Here is a 23,026-nt window from a genome sequence, read left to right as displayed (position 1 = left end):
AGGGGTTTACAAAGGGGTTTTGGAAATCAGAGAGTGTAGAGTGTCATGCAGTAAAGGAGCCACAGGTTGGATCCAACCCTGGGTCACCTGGACTGTAACATCTGAACAGAGGGTGTGCAAACTAACCGCATGACTTACCCCAGTGACTTTTTTCTCAAAGGCATTCAGAATATTACAGGTGCATTTCAATGATTAAGTATATTGTGGAAAAGTTAATTTGTTTCAATAATTCAATTCAAAGAGTGACACTCATATATCATATAGATTCATTATAAACAGAGGGAAATATTTAAAGTCTTTTTCTTTTCATTTTGACAATTGTGGCTTACAGCTAATAACCCAAAATTCAGTATGTCAGTATGTCAGAAAAATCAGCTAATTAACTCAAAACACCTGCAAAGGTTTCCTGAGCCTTTAATTGGTCTGTCTTGTTCAGTATGCCACACAATCATGGGGGAGACTGCTTAATTCACAGATGTCCAGAAGACAATCACTGACACCCTGCACAAAGAGGGTAAGCCACAAAAGGTTTTTGCTGAAAGGGCAGGCTGCTCTCAGAGTGCTGTACCCAGCAAACTCACCAGACCTGAACCCCATTGAGAATGTATGAGGTGAGTAAAGAGAAAGATGAGACACCAGACCCAAAAACACAGACAAACTGAGGGCTGCTATCAGAGCAAGCCGGGCTTCATAACACCTCAGCAGTGCCACAGACTGATTGCCTTTGTGCCACACCAAATTGATGCAGTAAATCATGCAAAAGGAGCCTCAACAAAGTTTTGAGTGTAAATAAATCAAAGTACTGCGCAGAAGGCCAACATTTCTGTATTAAAAGTCTTTTTTTTTTTTGCTCATATGTAATATTCTTTTTTTTTTTTTTTTTGAGATTCTGAATTTTGAGTTTTAATTAACTGTAAGCCATAACCATCAAAATTATAAGTGTTGGATGTATTATCAATAAAGACAAAAGAGTGGAGGAAAAACAATTGTAAGCAGAAAACAGTAATGTGTTCACTCTGGACACAAACAATCACCTACTCCACATATCTGAACACACAAACTTAGGGAGTTTACACCCTTAATTTTGAGGGGAAAAAAAAAGTTTGAATTATTTGCTTCTCATTTGTGTCAAAAAGGGTGTATGCCAGTGCCCACAAAACGCTAGAGGGCAGGGGCTTCCTTCTTCCACATCCAGCATTTCAGTCAGTTGTCAACAAACATTGCTGAGCTTGACTGTACTGAGAGTGCTAAGTGCTAACTTGGTAGCTGTTGGCTGATATCAAGTGAGAGAAGTTTTCAGAACTTACCGGGCAATTTGACTTCTTCACTCACTTTCCTCCAAGCGAACTCCCTGTTTTTCCTGTGCCGGTAGAACAGGCATGTTGTGTCGTAAGAAGGGGTGTAAAGGTATGTGTATTCGTACTGTATCTGTTCGGTACGGGCGGCCTCTTGGTACGGTACAGACTGTACAAACGGATACATGTGGAACGAAGCTCACACACAGACGAAAAACCAAAGAACTCACTGTCACATTTTCCTGGCAACCACACAACCACAGCTAACAACAGCAACAGCCTGAATATTCCCAGATAAAAGTGTCCTGTTTAGGAACACTTTGTTTCCCAGTAAATTACAACAGTGGACAAAGACAACAACAGTAGTGCTGATACTATTCAGCAGGTGTGTCGCTGACAGCATGTCATCCAGCGGATCAAGCAAAGCATTTGAAAAGGCATCACCCAAACAAGAACGTCACTATAACAAGGAGGAACAACAAAAAGCCTCACCAGCCAGTTATGAATTTCCCACGATTTAAGGTCTTTTTATTGTAACAACGGTGCTCTCTTTTTTTTTTTTTTAAGATTTATTTTTGGGCTTTTTCATGCCTTTATTTGACAGAGGAAGGACAGTGGATAGATTCGGAAACAGGGAAGAGAGCAGGAGAGACATGCGGTAAAGGGCCACAGGCCAGATCCGAACCCGGGCCGTCCGCGCACATGGGTAGCGCCTTAAACCACTTGACCATCTGCACTCCGATGGTGCTCTGGTTTTGTGGATCAAATAAATCCTAAACACAGTACCTTCAACTGTCAGCCTTGGAGGACGGGGAGAGAGGACTCCACATGTCTGCAGCTGCGTCATTGGTAAAGTTATCCTCAGATTTCACACGGCTCTAACCTCTTTATCCGCCAAAATGGGCTGTGAAAAGTTCTCCCAAACTTTGTAGTAGGTCCCACTGGTTAAAAAAGTAATCCAGTGTTGAAGTCCGTATTGAAATCAGTGAGATAGACGTTTATTAGCATACTTAACAAGCTAGCTCATGGTTGTATGATAATGCATTCAAGTTAGCTGGGAAATTTTAGTGTTTAAAGAATGGGTATAAATATGTCAATATATCAATTAAAATAACCTAGTAATTCAAAAATATATTTCTTTATTAATATCTTTATTAATTAAAGACATTTTGGAAGAAGGCTGCACCGTTATTAGTAATTCGAATATAATTTATTTAGCCTATTTATTTTAATACAATTTAAAAAATAAAAAAAATTATTTGCTTTAATTACCATACTGAAAAAGTAGAGCCGTGACTTCAAAACCAAGGTACATACCAAACTGAAATTTTTACCGTTACACCCCTAGTCATAAGGCTCCAGGTAGCCACAGACAGATGCCTCAAGTTTATCCTCTCGGTAAATTAACCTCTTGAGAGTTATACGTGGAGCAAATTCACCTCATTGGCAAGAACTGTTTGCTCGTTTGCACCACCAAAGGCAAACTTGCGTCCACTCGCGTCTTAACATAGACTTTACATGGAATTATCAATGTGGATAATTTTACTTGTATCTGGTGTGAACACAACAATAAAGAGTAGCTTCAGGACATGCACAACTGCAATTGTTAGCTCCCTGTTTGCATGATTTAAATATCATCCTCTCCACTCAGTTTGCTCATTCACTGAGAAGTTTCGTGAATATATCCTGCTGTGTTCACATATTGGCTAGAAAAGCCCAGAGAAGCTTAGGGAGAAAATCTCAACTGCTCATTAAGCTCACCTGGATAGTTTCAGGAGGTTTCGTGCATGTGTGGAAGACTTTAACCAGCTGAAATTAAATCAATAGAAGAAAAAATGTACAGTTGTGGACTATTTCATCCAACAAAAATCTACGAAAAGATTCTGAGATTAAGAAAGTGATCCTCCACAAATCCTACAATTATGTCTAATAACTGCATAATAACCACTCTAACATTATGTGCACATGTCATTCCTGCCTCTGAAGTCAATCTTGAGTGGTACAGACTGTACGTGCAACATTCAGAGCAAATCAGAGCTCTAATTCAGATGAAGCACCTCCAGGGCTGAACATAATGATCTGTAATGCTGCAAAAGATCATCTGAGGACAACGCTGGAGCGTACACAACAACACACCCACACTTACTCTACTCGCCTGCACGCACATCTGCAAATAAGACCAGCCTTCATTTATACTGTATGTCTGCTTTAAGTTAAAGTCACATCACATTTACATGCCAGTTAAGTGAAGTGATGCTGTTACTGGAAGAATACGTGAAAAATGTCAGAGAAAACAGGAGAAAAAGTTTGATATGAGTTCACGTAAAGCATGACAGAACATGTAATCAGTGTCACTCAACCAGAAAACAACATAAAACAAACATTACACATGAGGAAGCTCTTCATTATTCCAATCATTTGTGACATGACAGCCTTTAAACCCTTCATTTTCATGCTACAGCTCCATGTTTTGGGAATCTGCTTCACCTACAGCTCAGGTAACATCACATTAATCAAAGAATAAAATAATTATAGGTACAAATGTAACTCATGGAAACTAAATCAAAATAAACACACAGCTGGAAAATGCCCAGTAACCAGCTGGCCTTTAAGTAAAACTACACAACTTCTCCTGACTGATAACTTTATGAATGTGGGTTTATTTGGCCGTTAATCCTCTTTTCTGAACATCTTTTACGACCTGAAGAGCTAAAATATGGATGAGGTGCTTTGCTCCAGGCAGGAGCAGAGCTTGATCCAGGATTAGAGACACGTCCTCATTCTGAGGAGGAAACATGTTAACCCCTTCACAGCCCAAGGTTATGACACATGATACTAAAGGTGCTGAACTTAAACATATACTTTACCTGGTGGAATAACAGCTGCGAGTATTGCTGAGACACTTAACCTTGTTTCCTGAAGAGAAAACCTGAGAAGTGGCTGAAAACTGGAGGCTTAGTTTGACTGCAGTCTCTTGAATTTGTCACTTAGTAGTTGATGTGTAATCTGACAGCAAAACTATCTTTTCTTTTGGGGTGTTTTATCTTTTAATTTCTGTTTTTTGGCCTGAAGAGGGCCTACAGATCTAAATTAGTGCTTTTGTTCGAGCATGTTTACATCCTGTTTACTCTTGTAAACGTGTCCTGCACCTATAAAGTACACAGTGACACGTTCAAGAAACTCAGAAGGGAGGCTCTTTGAATATACACCACTAACAAATTCCAGACATTTTAACTAAATGAATTAACCAGTTACTGGTTGAGCAGTATTCCTGGCTACCATTAAACCATGAAGACAAAAGAACACTCCAAGCATCTCAGAGAAACTGTTATTGAAAAGTATAACTCAGGGGTTGGATACAAAAAAAATCTAAGGCCCTGAACACCCCCTTGAGTTCAGTTAAATCCATCATTAAGAAATGGAAGGAATATGGCACGTGTGAATCTGCCTAGGTCAGGCCGTCCTCGCAACCTGAGTGACTGTGCAAGGAGACCAATGAGAGAGGCCACCAAGACACCTATGACTACTCTGAAGGAGTTGCAAGCTCCAGCAGCTGAGTTTGGAGAGACTCTGCAGACAACAACTGTTACCCATGTTCTTCATCAGTCAAAGCTTTATTGGAGAGTGGCAAAGAGAAAGCCACTGTTGAAGAAAACTCAAAATAAATCTGGAATAGAGTTCGCCAAAAGGCAAAGTCTCCATGATCAAGTGGAAGAAAGTTATTTAGTCTGATGAGACCAAATTGGTGTTTTTTTTTTTTGCCATCAGACAAGATGCTGTATTTTGTGGACACCAAAAACTGCACAAACACACCATCCCCAATTTAAAGCACTTTGGTGGCAGCATCATGCTGTGGGGCTGCTTCTCAGCAGCCAGCCCTAGAAGGCTTAACAAAAGGGTAAAATGAAAGCAGCAAAATATAGGAAAATCCTGGAGGACAGTCTTATTCAGTCTGCTAGAAAACTATGGCTTAGAAGATTTATTTTCCAGCAAAGACAATGACCTGAAGCATACAGTTAAAGCTACACAGCAATGAAAGTAGACATCAAGTAGCAGAGACCTATCCACACTGACTCAGTGCTGTGGTTGCAGCCAAAGGTGCATCTATTAAATACGGCCTTCAAGTGGGTCAATATTTATAGTCATTTTTTTTTTACATTACATGTTTTTATTTAATTGACATTACTTTAAAGAAATCTGTTTCCACTTTAAAATGTAAGCGTTTTTTGGTAAAAAAAAAAAAACAAGCAAAATTATATTGGCTATAATTGAGTTATAAAATCAATTAAAGAGTAAAAAATCCAGTGGAGGTGAGTACATGCACATTCACGTCACGTATGCAGCAGTAGTAGCAATTTCTTCTGTTTCTTGGCTGATGCAAACACATTGATTCATGCTTTTATTACCTCTGCCAAGGAGGTTATGATTGGGAGTGTTTGTTTGTTTCTTAGCAACATAACTCAAAAAGTTATTTTGATGAAATCTTCAGGAAATGTCAGAAATGGTATAAGGAAGAACTGGATAGATTTTGGGAGGGATCCAGATCACCAGCTGGATCCAGGAATTTTTTAAAGGATTCTGTACTATTAGGAAATAGGGCCAATGGCGGAGGTCTGCTTTTCTAGTTATAAAATCGACTAAGGTGATGCTTTTTTTTCTGGTCTCCCTAAACTCCCTAAAAGAATATTTCACAGCTGCAGCTGCTCCAAAACCTGCCTGCACAAATGCTGACACAGACCAGAAGTGTTAGTCTCTGCTTTGACAACCTGCTAGTTTTAGTACTTATTTTAAGAATATCTTATTGGTTTATAAAGCTCTTCATGGTCTACGCCCTTCTTATTAATCTGATTGGCTTTTACCTCCAGTATTTTCATTGGATTTCACTGTAAGAAGGTGTCCGTTGAATCATCTTGTAATTGTCTCTGGTTCTTTTATGAGAGCACAGACCTCGACCTCTGGAGAGACTGAAGCACACGAAACTCCTGTCTTTTAACAAAACATAAAAATATAACACTGCCCATATCCATTTTCTTTTGAAGATGTTATCATATTATTTCAACACTATTCTTGCACCATCAGTGGATATAATGTTTAGCAATATCCACTCAGAGTATGTCATTTCTATTCACCTTTCATTTCTTTGTTTTAATGTTTTCTGGTGGGATTCAACTTCTCTGGTCAGGATTTAGCTTTCTTTTATGAGAGTGTGATTCCAAGAAATTGATGCATGCAACCCCAGTAAGACATTTTAAGTTCTTTGAAAGTTTTACTATTCAGTTTGTACATTAATGCATACTTAGTTATTAGAGATGATAACTGGATAGTCAGCCATTTATTGTCCCATAGGGAATACATAGGGAATATATTTTTAGTCTGTACAGACACATAGAGACAATACATCACATAAAGATGGGCCCGTACATGAAGACAGTAAACATGCAACATACTGCACAGTAGAAGGCTAAAATAGGATGTTATTGAGTTCTGGGACGAAGCTCTTACTCTGCACGCTTTTCTCCATTCTAAGTTGCATTTCTATCCAGCAGGTTGGTTTGGCTGAGTACAGTTTGGTACAGTAAACTCTCATCTTGCTTGTGTTTCCACACCCACGTTCACCCTGTAGTGATGGGAATACTAACTTTTATGACATCCAGATCATTTGGCATTCATAAGAGTCAGTGCTTCAACTCACAGACAGCTCTTCATTTGGTAAAAAATGAATAAACAAACAAGAATGGAATAAAGAAACCGTCTCTCAGACAGGAGCAATATCCTGCTTACATGAAAGAGATGGCTCCTAGAAATGGAAGTGGTAACTTGTAAGTGGCTGAATGCGAACATTTGCCCTGATCTGATGGAAGGTGATGGGTTATCAAACCTGTTTTTCACATAAAACTGGGTTTCTACAAACTTTTGGAAATCAAATTTTTTAAGAACCGAACTGAGAAAAAATAACACCACTTTTTGAACAGTCAAAAAGTGGAGACCTCTTGATGCTTACTTTACAGCCATCATGTATTGTTACAGTTTTTCTGATCCTTTCTTTGTCAGCCTTTCATAATGATTGGTCTTGTATAGTTGAAGACATTTCTTCTTCTTTTCTTAAATAATTTTGCCAACATCTCTTGACACTAAATGATCCTCTCTGATCCCCAATCACACAGAGGGGGCGAAGCTAACACAGACAGATTGGAAGGTCATGTTCAGGCTGCATGGCTGTAAACTGCTAATAGTTACACACAAAAACAATGATCAGAATGTTATAATGGCTAGAAAACAAAAACTGGATACAAGCACCTCTTAGTCAATGCACCTTCTAGAATCTCACAGGTAAAAAACAAAACAAAAAACAAACAAACAAACAAAAAAAAAAATTTTAAGGCCTTAAATTTCAGATGTCCAATTTAGGACTTTTAAGAATCTGCAGGAACTTGGTCCGGTGTCTTTGGAGTGTCAGATTGCACCGTAGCTTTTCAATCAGGAGGGACTGAAATTAAAACAGCTGTCAGAATCTCAGCATTTTATGACAAACAAGCTTGAAAACAATAATCTGAGAACAACAGCTGAGTATCCCATCCTTGACATGAGGTCACAGGAACATGGCTATCAGGGGAATATGGTCTTTATCACACTGTTGTGGGCTGTGATTTAAAAATACAACACTAAAGCAGAGACTCAATGTAATAAGGGGCCTCAGAAGTCACCTGCAGCGATGTTAAAACTCAGATTTGTATATTTGACTTTTCTGAGAGGTTAGGACTTCTGGAGAGCTGAGTAGAGTCATGAAGGAAGAGCTAACTGCTAGTGCATAATTCCTCATTTTAAAGCTGTTCCACCAGAATTTCTAAAAATAAAAATGATCTGTTGAATTGTTAAATATTAATGTCGCTCTACTGGTGATGCATTTAACTATGTTTCTTACCAAGGGTTTTCCAAAACAAACCTTTCAACAAAACATATTCTCTTTACAATAATGTGAAAATGTTACGATTTTTGCCAGTTGCAACGTGGTTTGAATGCAACTTTGGCCACTTGGTTAATTTTTCAGTTAATCTCAGTCATGAGTGATACCCTTAATAAGGTCAGAGTTTAACTGTCAGGAAGAGTGCATGTATTTCATGCAGCTAAAAAGGAAAAAATAACCAAATCTGTGAGGGTTTAGCTTCTCGTCTATGACAGGCTCACAAGACAAACAGACGATACCAAAACAAGGCAGAGTGACATGCAGTAAACACACAAATCAAGGGGAAATTCCATCACTGTACACACTGTAAAAATACACGAGCAGTGATAAAACTAAACTGACAAATGTGCCCCCATGCTCCAGTGAATCTCTGAGGAGCTGAACGGCATGGGAATGAGCTTTTAGCAGAGGAACGGGGGAGGAAGAAAGGAGTCCCATTGCGAAAGAGTTGAATTACCATATCACTGAGGAGCAAATACAAAGCTCCTTGAGAGCAGCGGGGGATCCGTCATTCAGTGAAGAGCCATGTTGAAATGTGGATATTTCTGAGTGCTCAGACACCACACACTGGTAATAAGCAGCGTGGGAGATCACACACTTGTTTAAAGCTCTCACAGAACATCCTGAGATCCAGGCTGCAATGACACAAACCTGAATAAGGAGGAATCTTTGGTCAACCCTTTTAGAATTTAAATAAACTCTGTAAACAATCTTCAAAACATGAATTCAAGACCCTGAGCTAAAACTAAACTATAATATAAATGCAGAGGAGCTAGAAGCCGATGTTTCCTCGAGCCATGCAGTATCCCAGCTTGTTCTGGTTCCCGAGGAAAGACATGAGGCCCACATAGGCCTCGATGTGGATATTCTGATTCAGAACCAGGACGCCGTTAGCTTTCCCAGGAACAGGCTTCATGGCGTGCACTTTCTGTGCTGCTTCTTTGAGCTGCTCTCGAAACTTCTGGATCTGTGAACATGAAGGTTAGGGGGATTAGAAATCAATCAGGAAACAAGCAAAAAAAAAACTGTTCACCATCTTTTGCTATGAATTAAAAGTCAAATTCACAAAATAACTCTTGGCATTATTTAGATAATCAAAGTAGTCAGGTCCTGAAAAATTCAAGATCTAGCTTTCACACATGTACCTCACAGCAGGAAGTCTTTTTTTGGCAGACAGAAGAAGAAGAGCTCTTATGACTCTAAATATACTGCTGAGATGGTTAGGTGCCTAGATAGAGCATGCAAGGGGAAGAGCAAAATGGGAAAATATCCTTCCAACACCTGTGCAAAAAACTCCTGAAAATTACAGTGAAATTATCCAAGTGAGCTGTATGTGCTAACATACATGTCTGAATTTTACATCCCAGCTACACCCCGAATTTCTAAGGTTTGTGGCCAGTGAAGAGATAGGCATGAATGTAGCTTTGGCAGTACTTGTATAAGAACATGGACAACATGTCTTTGTTAAAAAGAAGAGAATGAACCACACTAAAAGGTTTAATTGGTGGAAAAGATGTTTTTGCCTTTCTCCCTATCAGCACAAAGACTTTGCTTGAACCAACTGGTCATATGTTTTGTTGCTCTAATTGGTTAGCATTAGGTTGTTTGCAATCACGTGATCCCCAGTGTCTGTTGGGTCAGGAAGTGGGGGACACCCATTAGAAATGAATGGGATTAAAGGAAAGTTAGTGCTTTACAGTTCTAAATTGACTTCAGAAAATTTCTACATAAATTGAATACGATCCCTACACTTTTTTTTTTTTTTTTTAACCATAGTTTAACTGATGTACCTGGTGTGGAGGCAATCAATATCATAAATTACTCAGTCTTGCAGACCTCCTAACATCATCTAGCATCATCCAGCCAGATGAAGGGAGAATAGAGACTACAGGAGTCTTGTACTGAGCTTAGAAGCTAGTCTGGTTTCACTTAACTATAACTCTATTTGTACGTGCAAAAATGTCGTTTTCTTTTACATCGACATAAAATGGCAACACAGTTTCTGTAATGGACCGACAAACTGGATGTAAACAGTTATACACTTAAAAAGCAGCTTGCCTTCAGCCTTTGTTATCAGCTGTGCTGTATGCCTGAAGTCTAAAAAAACAAATAAAGCCTAGAAAAAGCTACTTGAGATCTTCTGATCCTGTTTAGAAGTTGAGTTAAATTTTGATTTTACAGCATCATTAAGTGCTGGATGTGATGGTACAAAGCGAGTGGTGTAGCGAGCCTCGCTGTTGTTGCTAACTGCTAATTATCCTGATGTCTTATCCTGTGTCAATGAAGATTAGTGTTGCTGCAGTGTTTTACCTTTTTTGCATACTGCATGACTTATGTCCACTCATGACATAAATCTTTGCCTTCAGTCTTGCTGGCAGAAGAAAGACTTTCTCATCCACATAAACCAGTAGTTTGTTTTGAACTGCTGTTTTTAAGCTTGCACTGCATCATGTAGTTCAGCATCTGCTACCGCCTGTTGGCTTTTTGTTAAACCTTAGGGCATGTGTATTTTAAAACTGCAATCACAGGATCTGCAGCCATATCGACTCTGTAACATCTGTATCAGCAAGAAGTGACTATATATTGCCATATTGACATGTCTCTGTAGGCTTCTTTTCCTGATAGTTAAGAGAAATTTTCCTGCTTACCTGATCTGCAGTTTTTTCAGTTTACCATGAGAAAATTCAGCATCATTTCTGCTTTGGGTACTAATATTTAAAGTACCAGCGGATCAGGTTGGTGCTGAAGACTTTCTACCATAATTTTAGCAATAAAACTAAATTACTCATCTGCAGTCATCACTGAATTGTCTGCATTTAGCTTATTCTTGCATGAGGCCCATCCACAGTGTCACGTCATAATCACTTTGCATTCTTTGTAAATGTTTTTCCAGCTCTTTGCACACATGTTGGAGGCTCAGGTGCCCATCAGTGTTTGTGTGCAGTCATTGAAATGTGCAATAATTACAGATTTTATCTCACTTTTCATATGGAAGGAGCAGCATGTATGAACTGTTAGAAACATTACAAAATATATGACACCTTCGGATTAAGAAAGTACATGACTGTTCAGTTCTTTTCTCCACATGCTGAGTCATCTGCTCATGAACATCTCTGTTATGTTGAAAGTTCTTTAAAAGTTTTGCAAACCCATCCCATTAATGTGTCAGCACAGTTAGTCCACACCAAAACTTAGAAAAGCAGTTTGATTGCTGGATAGTTGTTTATTATTATTATTATTATTAATCATATCTGATAATCATGTAGTCTAAGGATACAGATGTGTTTATGTTCTGTGTGTTTCCACTCTGACAGATTATTACAAATATTATCTAAGGCTTGATTCCAGTAAGTCTGTTCTGTGTGATGACTCATCTGACCACATGTTTAAGTGCCTGGATGATTCTCACAGTACACACCTCCACCTGGATTAGTCACTAAACAATCAAATCAAATCACATATTTCAACAGTTATACTCTGATGAGTTCAGAGTTCAGCTCACCCTGATAACAAACTTTCTCCTGGCAATACAAACACCTGCAGCTGGTTCACTGTTTGAGATTTATGTGCAAAGATTTGCAAAGATAAATGAAGCTCATGGTTATGACAAATTTCACTGGAAGCAGTTTCAATGTTATCAGTGGTGAGTGTAACGCTGTAAAACGTCAGCTCTCAAAAACAAGAGAAAACACATTTTAGACCTAAACTGTAGGTCTGATTACTACAACAAGGCTTAATAAAAGAGGCTTGTTTATATCTTGTCTTGCTTTATAGTTACTGACTAATAACTTTGAGTGGGCCAGGGAAAAGCCTCATAACTGAAACAATTTTTACAATCATCATAAATCTTGGTTCATATCCTTAGGGTAAAACTGGGAATAAGCTTACCAAAGCACTTTGGGTACACAGATTGCCACCTAAATTGGGCTGCATGCTCTGGGGCCAAATATTTTAAGAAAGTGGCAATGTCTTATCACATAATCTCCCATAAATCAAGGTTTAATTTGTCAATGCTGATGGAACTCACTTGAGAATCTGAAGCTCTGCCCTGGACAGTAGAGCTTAAGTTGGGTCCAAAAGTTCTCACAGACCCTACCTAATCTTTCACTGTGCACTTGCAGAGTGAAGCAGGCTTGCAGCACAACTTTTTAACAGCTTTTCTCCCTCATTACAACAGCAGCTGGGATTACATGAGCGTTTTTCACAGTCTGATTAAATTTATTCTGATGGGAGATATAAACTTCTCTGTTCATATGAACGATAAAACGTGCTCTAATTCAGATGTGTGTGCTCATAAATCATATATTTGATCTGAATAAAACTGCGCTGACAATCGTCCCTCCCCAATCTACTAAAAATTTGCAGTAGAAGAAGAAATTCTTCTTCCCCTTCGTTGTAAATAAACCACTGGCATACAATCTTTTTTTTTTTCAACTCCTTGCGCGAAATATCAGATTGTTTGAGTCTGTACTTTATATTATCTGATTAACAATTCTGAGCTCTTTTAAAGTTTCAAGCAGATAAAGTTTTCTCCTCAACAGATCAGTTTTGTTTTGTTTTTGTCACGTTTCTGTCTGTTCCGTCCATGGGGCAAAGACAAAAATCACCCCAAACAGGCAGAGATGATCAGGTCGAGTGTTTTCATGGATGCTGATCCGAACGACTATCAGCATAAACCACCCCTCCTTATCGGAATGAAATGTCTTTCAGAATGAGCTGGATCGGAGGATTATATTACTAATGGAGTGTTTATATGAAGTATTTTTATTCAGATCAGGCATTTATTCTGATTATAAGAGCTCAATGTAAACATAGCTACTAGGGCTTAACGATTTGGCAAAATAATCTAATTGCACCCCCCCCCCCCAATATTGCAACTGCGATTTGCTATGCAATTATGTCTGAAGTTCCTCATTTTATGTGTTTGCTATTAAACAAAAGCAATAAATAACTCTATATTATAACCAACACTATATTAGATTAAACAAGGGCTGATCAATTTTGAATAAAAAGATCTATATATGATATTTTTGACCCTTACTGCAAATTGAATATGAATTGTTGTCTGAAAGGGAGTGATTTTTGATGTCATTTATAAGAAAAAAGTACAAAAATGAAGAAAGTTGGCTTTTTTGTAAACTATTCTAAAAAATGGCACCTGAATAATTGCATGGTATGTAATGCGTAATGTCTCTGCTGCTGCTGCTGCAAAAAAAAAAAAAAAAATGTAAACTGTTATTTTGACACAAATTTCCGGTTAAGGAATTATTGCACCTTCTGCGATTTGAAAATTGCAGCAGGGCATATTGTGATTTAATCTAATTTTCGATTAATTGCCCAGCCCTAATAGCTACTGATCTAATGTTTAGGAACTAAACCACTTAAAGTGTTTTTTTTTTTTTTTTCAATTCTTCATTCAAGAAACATGACCAGCAGACATGGGCAGTGCATCTAGTAATTTGCACAGTAGGTCATGGAATTAATCATACAAGAAATATACAAAAAATCAAAAATCCAGGGTAAAATATAGTTATGCTGCAATGTCTGACAGGACAGCCTAAACCAGCCAAGGCCTGAGGGAGGGTAAGGGATTTTGGTCTGACCCTGTTCTGGGCTGCTAGCCATGTTGGGTCAGAGCGCATGCGCATCCTTGGATCCCAGAGCACATGTGTATTCTGGGAATGTTTCCAGCAAAAAAAAAACAAAACATAGAAGTCAGTGCAATTTTCAGAGATTTATGAATGAAAAAAAAAACATTAGTTATATGTTTAGTAGATATGCCTTATGAGGTGCTGCTTTTATAAAAAAAAAAAAAAAAAGAGTCCTCCAATCAAAAGAAAAAGAAAACAATGACAATGGGCCGAGCTGAGCAGCGCTGGTGCGTACTCATCATATTGTGAAATTGTTTTGATTGAAAGCCCCTGATGGCAGAATTTTACATATTTTCAATAAATTGTCATTGAATAACTGTTTTTTGATATTGTCATCTTGGACAACATTTTCTGTCTTTTCTTATCCTGTAGTGTTTCATCGTAGCTACTGTAGATGATGCCGGAATTATCAACCCCCTGTGAAAATGTCATTTTCTTTAAGTATTTCCTAAGTGCTGTTAAACAGAGCAAGGAATTGGTAGCACAGTTTTTTCAAGATGAAATGTTTATGGGGGTGGCTAATTATTTCATCCTCATCTGTATACAGCAATTCTCACATTTGCAAAATAACAGATATATTTTTTAAGAACTATCTTTCATGCTCAGATGTTGCTTCAAAAACACTAAATGGAAGGTTAAGTCTTTAGATGAAAGTGCCTATGGTAAAGGCAGAGGAGAAAGCAAAGTTATGATTGAGCTAGTTGTGAAGAAAGAGAGGAAATGTTTTTGTCTGATTTGAGTGAACTGGCTCTTTAAAAGCCACCCACTGCTGTCATGGACTGATGAAGATACTATCTGTCTGTCTGTCTGTCTATCTACTTACGTCACAGAGGGAAGTAAACTTGTCATTGATGTTTCTCACAGGATGGTAGGTGAAGGTGATGAACGGGAAGTCGGTGGCAAAGGGGTTCCACCTGGAGGTGAAGGACGGCTCTCTCAGCCGGTCCCAGAAGACTCGTACCCCCTCCCCCTCTCTCCTAAACAAAAACACAATAACAAAGTATCGCTCAAACGTTTGACTCATCTGTGTGACAAAACCTCAATTTCCATAGTTCATGTTGTCACCACTTCAATAGCAACTATCACTGTTACAAAACATGCTATTGTGTTGTTTATAACCTGTATAATATACAAATTAACTAACAGAAATCTTCGTCTGCCTTTGGCCAAACACAGAAACTCCAGAACAAGTTATGGCATACAAATGCTGTCTTTGGATAAATGAGTGTATTAAGACATTGCAAAATTAAGTGTTTTTTGTTGTTGTTTTTTCCCCAAGTCTTATATTTCTATAAGTTGTCCAAAAGCCATTTTCCAAACCAGTTATCAATCAGCAAATCAATTTTAGACTGTGCAGTTAACACAAGTGTTGACCAGCAGCATTATGCATGTTAGATACACTGCCTATAAAAAAACAAACACCCCTTTGGATGTTTTAGTATTTTATCGGTGTTAGTAGTTTCACAATTACTCAAATGGGGATCACCTGAGTGCAGCGATTGTAGTATAAAGACACCTGTGTCTGGAAGGTCCAGTCACTAGTTAATCAGTATTCCTGGCTACCATTACACCATGAAGACAAAATAACACTCCAAGCAACTCAGAAAAAAGCTGATTGAAAAGTATAAGTCAGGGCATGGATACGGAAAAAAATCCAAGGCACTGAATAACCCCTAGCATTCAGTTTAATCTATCATCAAGAAATAGAAGGAATATTGCACTTGTGTAAATCTGCTTAGATCAGACCATCCTCACAAACTGGGTGACCATGCAAGGAGCAGACAAGTAAGAGAGGCCACCAAGACACCTATGACTACTCTGGAGCAGTTGCAAGCTTCAGCAGCTGAGATGGAAGAGACTCTGCATACAACAACTGTTGCTCAAGTTCTTCACCAGTCAAAGCTTTATGGAAGAGTGGTACAGAGAAAGCCAGCGTTTAAGAAAAATTTCATTTAATTCAAACTAGAGTTTGCCAAAAAGCATGTGGGAGACTCCACTGTCAAAGGAGGAAGGTTCTTTTGTCTGAGACCAAAATGGTACTTTCTGGCCATCAGACAACATGCTATGTTTGGTGGACACCACACACTGCACCTCACCACGTACACACCATCTCCTCTGTGAAGCATGGTAGTGGCAGCATCATGCTGTGGGGATGCTTCTCGGCAGCCAGCCCTGAAAAGGCTTATAAAGGTAGAGGGTAAAATGAATGCAGCAAAATACAGGAAAATCCAGGAGGACAATCATATTCAGTTTGCAAGAGAACTACGGCTTGAAAGAAGATTTATTTTCCAGAAAGAAAGACAACAAGGTGAATATTCTGAAGTGGCCAAGTCAAAACCCAGACCTCAATCAAACAGAGAATTTGTGACTGGATTCTAAAAGGGCTGTTGCTGCCCAATCCCTGTGCAACCTGACAGAGCTTGGGTAGTTTTGCAAAGAAGAACAGAGTACAAGTGTCCGGATGTGCAAGCCTGATTGAGATCTATCCACACAGACTCAGTGCTGTGATTGCAGCCAAAAGAGCATCTACTGAATAATGACTTAAGGGGTTAAATATTTATGCAGTCACTTATTTTACATAAGTAGTCATATTTTATTGACATTACTGTATAGAAATCTGTTTTCACACTGACAACAAAGAGGTTGTCCAGGAGAAGTGTCACTTAAACTAATGCATTATCCAAATGCATACATTTGGGTTGATTGCTGCATTGTGGCAGCAAGGCACAAGTCATTAAATTGAGCTAGAGTGGCTACGAGAGGACTGCCACTAAATCATAGTTTAGATATATTGTCTGACCAGGATTGTTGGCCTGAACTTGTTAAAAATATCAAAATTCAATTGACCAACTAGTACATCTAGTGCGGACAACAGATGGACTGGGCATTTAATCGTTCAGCCACACACATCCCTAGTTAAAATATCTATGGACATCAGCCTATTTACACTAGTTTTAAACGTATGGTAAATACAAGTGTTGAACATCAGTATGGTGCATGTTTATTATGTGTTTGTGTAGGTTCTTTAGTGCCACAAAGTGGATACAGGAGTAGGATTGATATCCTTCATACATTGTGTAAATGAGGGTTCAGAGTTGTGTCAAAAGTTCAGAGCCGTGTAAAGGCATTACAGTGAGAGTTAGTGTATGTATACATTAAAATGTCTGCACCTCCACAGACTATTATTTAAATTCAACATCAGCTCACATTATTTCCCCAATGTGAACCAGCCGACGTGATAGATCCATGAAACAATGTCAGAATATTAAAAAAGAAACGACACTAATCTGTCCTCAGGGAAGATATTTAATGTAAGAGCAATCTGATGTTTACCAGGCTTAGAGGTAATCTACAGAGTGTTCATCTCATTCTTTCTTCTCTTTTTACCTTTTTTGAGATATTTTAAAGTAAATACTGTAGGTTTAATGAAAATGCCCCGGGGAAATATCTTTCCTCAGTTGAGTGAAACCTCAGAAGGCTGAGAGCAAACACACCACCAAACACTCACTGATCCCGTCTTTGAAATAATGTTGGTGTTGATCTACATGCTGTGAAGATCCTTACAACTCCTTATTTACTGTTGGCCCATCAGCTTTAATCTGGGCTCTCATAGCTTCAGGACTGTAAGGTCTGGAGGCCATACAGTATATATCTGTTACTGTTCAAAAAGTATTAGGTCATAGAGAGTTCAGCACCCTCCTCTGAATTTCTTTTCAACCTTCCTAAAGAATATTTTACATAAATCTAAACTAAATCTGTGGAAGTTCAATGAGCAACTTTGAATATTACTAAAAAACAGAAATACATGTGTGTGTATAACATGTCTTGATGGTAAAATCCAGAGACAAGGGGCATGAGTAACATGAGGCAAATGTATTTGGGCACAAAAGACTATCACTTTGACATGTGCATCATTTTCATCAAAGCCAAACAGTAGAGGTGCAAATGGTGTAGTGGGTATACTTTTCATTTTTGCTCCACATTTTGTTCATATCCAATCCAACAAAGCATTAACAGCCTGTGTTATAGACTGCTCTCACATATTGAGAACACCTACAAATATCTCTTTAGTAATTGCACATTAACACTCAACCTCTGCTGCTTGAATTCAGGTACTAAAGGTCATTATGAAGTGGTTATATTCTTACCCAACCAAACAGTTAAGTCATCTATGAGTACTAGAATTGCAGTAAAGTAATGAATAATGTGCATAAGGGGGATTTAAAAATGGGTATACAGTGCAGAGTGGCTAGATGGAAGCATCTCCTCAGTGCAAAACACATGAAAGCCAACTTGGGAGTTTGCAAACAACTCAACATGACAGCCAAGAGGGCTTCAGTGTTTGCAGAAGCTTCTGACTAGCTGCTCTGCTATAAAGCCCAGATTGGTGGAGGGCTGCAGTGATGGTTGTCCTTCTGGAACTTTGTCCCATCTCCACACAGGATCTCTAGAACCAAGTCAGAGTGACCATCGGGTTCTTGGTCACCTGTCTTACTAAGCCTCGTCCCCCCGATTGCTCTGTTTGGCTGGGCAACCAGCTTTTGGAAGACACCTGGTTGTGCCACTCTTCTCCATTTGAGAATTATGGAGGCCACTGGGCTCTTGAGAACCTTAAGTGCAGTAGATTTTTTTGTAGCCTTCTCCAGAGCTGTGCCTTGCAACAATCCTGTCTCTGCAGGCAGTTCATTTGACCTCGTGGCTTGGTTTTTGCTTTGATATGCATTGTCAGCTGTGAGGCTTTCAATAAAGAAGTGTATACCTTTCCAAATCATGACTATTCAGTTTCAATCAACCACAGGTGGACTCCAATAAAGATAAACATCTCACTAACAATCCAGAGAAATGGGCACCTGAGCTAAATTTCAAGTGTTGTAAATGATCTGAATACTTATGTCAGTGAGATACTTCAGTTTTTTCTATTTTTTCATGTGTTTGCAAAAATGTCTAAAATTGTGTTTTTACTTTGTTATTATGGGATATCGAGTGTAGATAAATGAAAATAAAAACAAATTTAATTGACTGTAGCACTAGGCTGCAACATAACAAAACTAAAAACATTAACAGGGTCTGGATACTTTCCAACTGCACTGTAGTAGTGTTTCTATGGCTGAAAAATACTGAAGACTGAAAAAGACTGTGTACTGTGTATGCCTGTGTACAACCCTGCATTGAGCACTGAGCGTGATTTGAAAAAATAAACATCTCCTTGATAAACCCTGAGTCAAAACAGTAGCAAGAAAAACCTGCAGTGACAGGTTTGACTTCTTATCCAACATAATGACACTCACAATAAAACACAAAGTATACTGTTACAGTAGCTTAATTACCTAAAAGATAGATGAAGTTGGGTGGAAATAACTGATACAATAAACTCTATCACTCTGGTTTAATTTGAACACAAATGTGTTCATTGAGAGATTTTATCTAAAATAGATGCACTACTATTGCATAGACGGGTTTAATTCAATGCAGCATTTTAATATTTTAAGCCATTTTCTTGGAATTAGACAATACATTTGCTGGTATAAAGAAGATAAAGCCACACCTATGTTTATAAAAGCTGGTTCAGGACCAGAGATTCATGTCAAGGTTTCATCTGTCATCAAGCTCCCAGCAATGTTCAAAAGTTTCTGTGCTGCAGACTTACAGTACAACTGGGAAATAGATGATCCATTTTCAACACTGTTAGTCATCACAGAAGGCTGACTGCCATCTATCAAATACAGTATATTGCCTTTTCACACATGATTCCGTTTCACACATGATCCAGACATTTTCCAGAAGTTTGAGCAGTACAACACAAGTACAAGGCAGATAAACTCAGTTTAACATGAACCTCATCACTGCTGTAATGTTGGGTTGACCAGTGTTGTGTTCACACTACTAGACAATGGTGGTTTATTTGTTTACACGTGTAAATAGGGCTGTTCATATAAAGTGTGCTACCTTTTCATATCAAGTTATTAAAGCCAGTAAAAACATCCAAAATGCCCTGACAGCAGCACAAGTTATTAGGTCTGGTTAAAAGTGGTTTGGCATTTATTACAAAGCAGAAAATGTCAGAGCAGTCAACAGATTGGAATTGTGCTGCCCTACCTTAAGGGGATACTTCTTTCATTTTAAGTGAGGTGTATTGGTACGCTCCAGGAGGAGAACATGCATGTGCTGTGTCGGCAGCACAGGGCTATGGTTTTCTCTAATTTTTTTCTTTCTTGGGCAAATCAGTGATGGGAAATGATCTAAAGTTTACTGTTAATAACAGTACGAACATCAGGCAAAATGAAAACCATCAACAGTTTTTAAAAACGTTCACACGTATGTTAAGCACTTTTTATAGGATATGTAGATGTAGTTAATGGTACTTCATGGCTATTTTGGTGTCTAAAGTAGTATAACTTTCATGCATTTCCTGCAGGGACAACAATTAAGCAATGTGAAAATAAATCACATTCATGGCCCATGTTTATCTGTTAAAAAAATGTTACTTCACTTTCTCAGATCCTGTCTGATAGTAGTTTTTCAATATTATTTCTCATATTTCCTCTAGGAGGGACAAAGGGAAGAGGGAGGAAAAAACTTAAACTTAATTTGATCCCGTGGCCTGATGTAACCTGAGTTCACCAGTGTAATGTGAAAACTATACATCACTTCCAGTGCCCCGCAATAAACATTTTCATTGTTTTGATGAAATGAAATGACTGCAGAGGCACTGACTCTGCTTGCTGTCCATGCGTGTGCAAGCTGGCAAGTGCTTGGTCTGACCTGCTTCTTGTATAATGTGTTTTTTAAGCACCTGGAGGTAGGGTTGGGTAATGTTAAGAGTTTTTTCTGATACTGGTGTTAAATTGATACTTTTTACAGGGCGCCGTTGCCTTAACTGTACCTGAATCGAAACTTTTGAGAGAAAAAAGTGTGTTGAAAGTCAGCGGGAGAATAAAAGCTGTCTGGATATTGTAAATAATTGGCAGAAATATCTTTAATGGATGTCAGTCTAAGATGGGATAAAAAAAAGGAAACCATAATTTGACACATAAGTCACACAAATTACAAAATATATTTCTTCCCTTTCATTAGGGTTGGTTAGGTATTGAAATGAAGTACCGAGATCTGTGTTGTAATTTGGTCCATGAGGTATCGGACATGTTGGAACGGGTACCAGTAGTGGATTTCAATACTCATTCCTACTAGATGGCAGTAATACCATATACTGCAGGAACATCCCTCCCCCCCACTGGTTGTGGAAGATGGAGTTGGTTGTGATATCCTTCTCAGTAGGTCACGAATGTGTGGATAGAACATGGTGTAAAAGTCTATGAAGTGCTTTCTAAATGGGCTTGTTTTAGTCAGTCTCTTTGTGCCATCTGAGGTCCAAACAGCATTATTTTTCATCAAATAAATCTGACTGTTTTCAAAATATCAGACCTTTGGTGGCAATGTATCATTACATTAACAATATGTAAACCTGTCTTACAGAGTACTTACATGACAGCTAGTATTTCAACCATTTTTAAAGCCAGAGAAAGCTTTATTTTCAAATAACTATCGGGACATGTCTTATCATAGCAGCCACCGTGAGAAATGACCTGGTTTATTAATTTAGTTTTTCTTTGTTAGTAAAAGTTTTGCTTTTATAGTTTCCAATTGTCATTTCATAACAGTTGACAGAGGTAATGTGCAGAAGTATTTTTGTCGACTGCCATAAACACCATGAAGACGGAAGAAAATATAAACACACGGCATAAAGACTGCTACTTAAAGAAGCATGAACCTTCGCTGACAGCTGCTATTCTGTTGCTGTTTCTCATTCATGGTTTTTTTACTGCTTACTGGTTGTAGGGCTTGATTATTCTCTGCCACTGGCTGTGCCTTCTGTCTCCTAAACTTTCTTCCTTAGGTCTGTTTGTCTTGACTTTGATTGACTCAGAGTTGGTTTATGTCAGGGGTTGAGGGTGGAGTGGTGAGAAGTCAGTGCCATGATTCCCACTACCCCCAACATCACCATCTGGTAAAGTTTTCATTGAGAGCCAACTGACTGTGAAATTTACCTACCGTGCATTTAAGGAATGCAGAGAACCACTGATGTAGTAACCTGACATGCAAGATGGATTTGTTTCACACATCTATCTAGAAAACCTCCAATAGACGGTGTTTGGCAGGGCCTTTGAAAAAAAAAAAAAAAAAAAAAAAAGCTCAAAGGGTGATTGGATGAACGTTGTGTGAGTCACATCTTTACAGGCCAATCAGAGCAACAAAACATGTGACATCGTAGGTGTGCGCTGCTACCGAAGGAGTAAACTCCATACAGAACGGCATAACGTAAACCATGGCGACTTACTACGACTCCACTGCACCCGAAAGTACTGCCTCTTTCTCCTCAAACAATGGTGACTAGTCCTGTCACTCTCTTACAGGGCCCAATCTGTTCAGATGGGAGCTTTGCAGGATAGATTCACCAGTGAGAAACACGGAAACGGGGGAATCCATCTGCTTTGCAAGGTTACTGATGTAGCCCTACTGAGAATTACCACAAACTATTTTTTGTAGTTTTGACACTAAACCCACTAATCAGTCCCTACTGCCTCTTTGAACAGATGTAAAATCACTAGGCTTTATTTAGACTTCAAAACTGTGAGAAGACTTTACAGACAGTCTTCAAGAAGTAACTTGTTAGCACTTTCTAACATAAACGTTAAAAAGACGAGCTTGTTATGGCAATCAAACATCCTGTTTTGGTGTTATTGTGATTCTGTCAACAGCTGTAACTACTGTTGGTGGTATTAGAGGTCTGCAAGTTTGTGCAACAACACTCTCATCTATAATGTACCTATGCTGTTTTGCATAAAAAAAGTAAAAGAAGAAACATAAATGAGCAAGCAGGCGATTTCCCAACAGTGTTCTGATTTTCTTAATGATCTGTCATTCTGATTTCACCACATGCCTTGTGCAAGAACACTTCCTGCCAAACAGAATTAAACACCTGAGGCTAAACAATAGCAGTGGAGCTGTTGATATGTCCCCGTCCCAGGGAGGGGCTGCATCATAATGCAATCATCCAGCCCTGTTTACACAAGTGCTTTCAAAATGACAATGCTGCTGCTGCTGAACATTTTGTGCCT

At 38.6% G+C, this 23,026-nt stretch overlaps 1 protein-coding gene across 1 annotated transcript in view; it reads right to left on the bottom strand.

Moving 5' to 3' along the window:
- Positions 1-5,858: 5,858 nt before the first annotated feature.
- Positions 5,859-23,026, bottom strand: part of tprg1 (tumor protein p63 regulated 1) — a 43,413-nt gene continuing 26,245 nt past the window's right edge. Inside the window, exons 5-6 of the mRNA XM_041790735.1 lie at positions 14,734-14,887; positions 5,859-9,226 (exon numbers count right to left, since the gene is read on the bottom strand). Coding sequence (XP_041646669.1) covers positions 9,032-9,226; positions 14,734-14,887 — 349 coding nt within the window. The 3' untranslated portion in view covers positions 5,859-9,031. The remainder of the gene's footprint in view (positions 9,227-14,733; positions 14,888-23,026) is intronic.

The sequence above is a fragment of the Cheilinus undulatus genome, linkage group 7, assembly GCF_018320785.1.
Source record: "Cheilinus undulatus linkage group 7, ASM1832078v1, whole genome shotgun sequence".
NCBI lineage: Eukaryota > Metazoa > Chordata > Actinopteri > Labriformes > Labridae > Cheilinus > Cheilinus undulatus.
The sequence above is the reverse complement of the archived record's forward strand: the minus strand, read 5'-3'. Positions and strand labels throughout refer to the sequence as shown.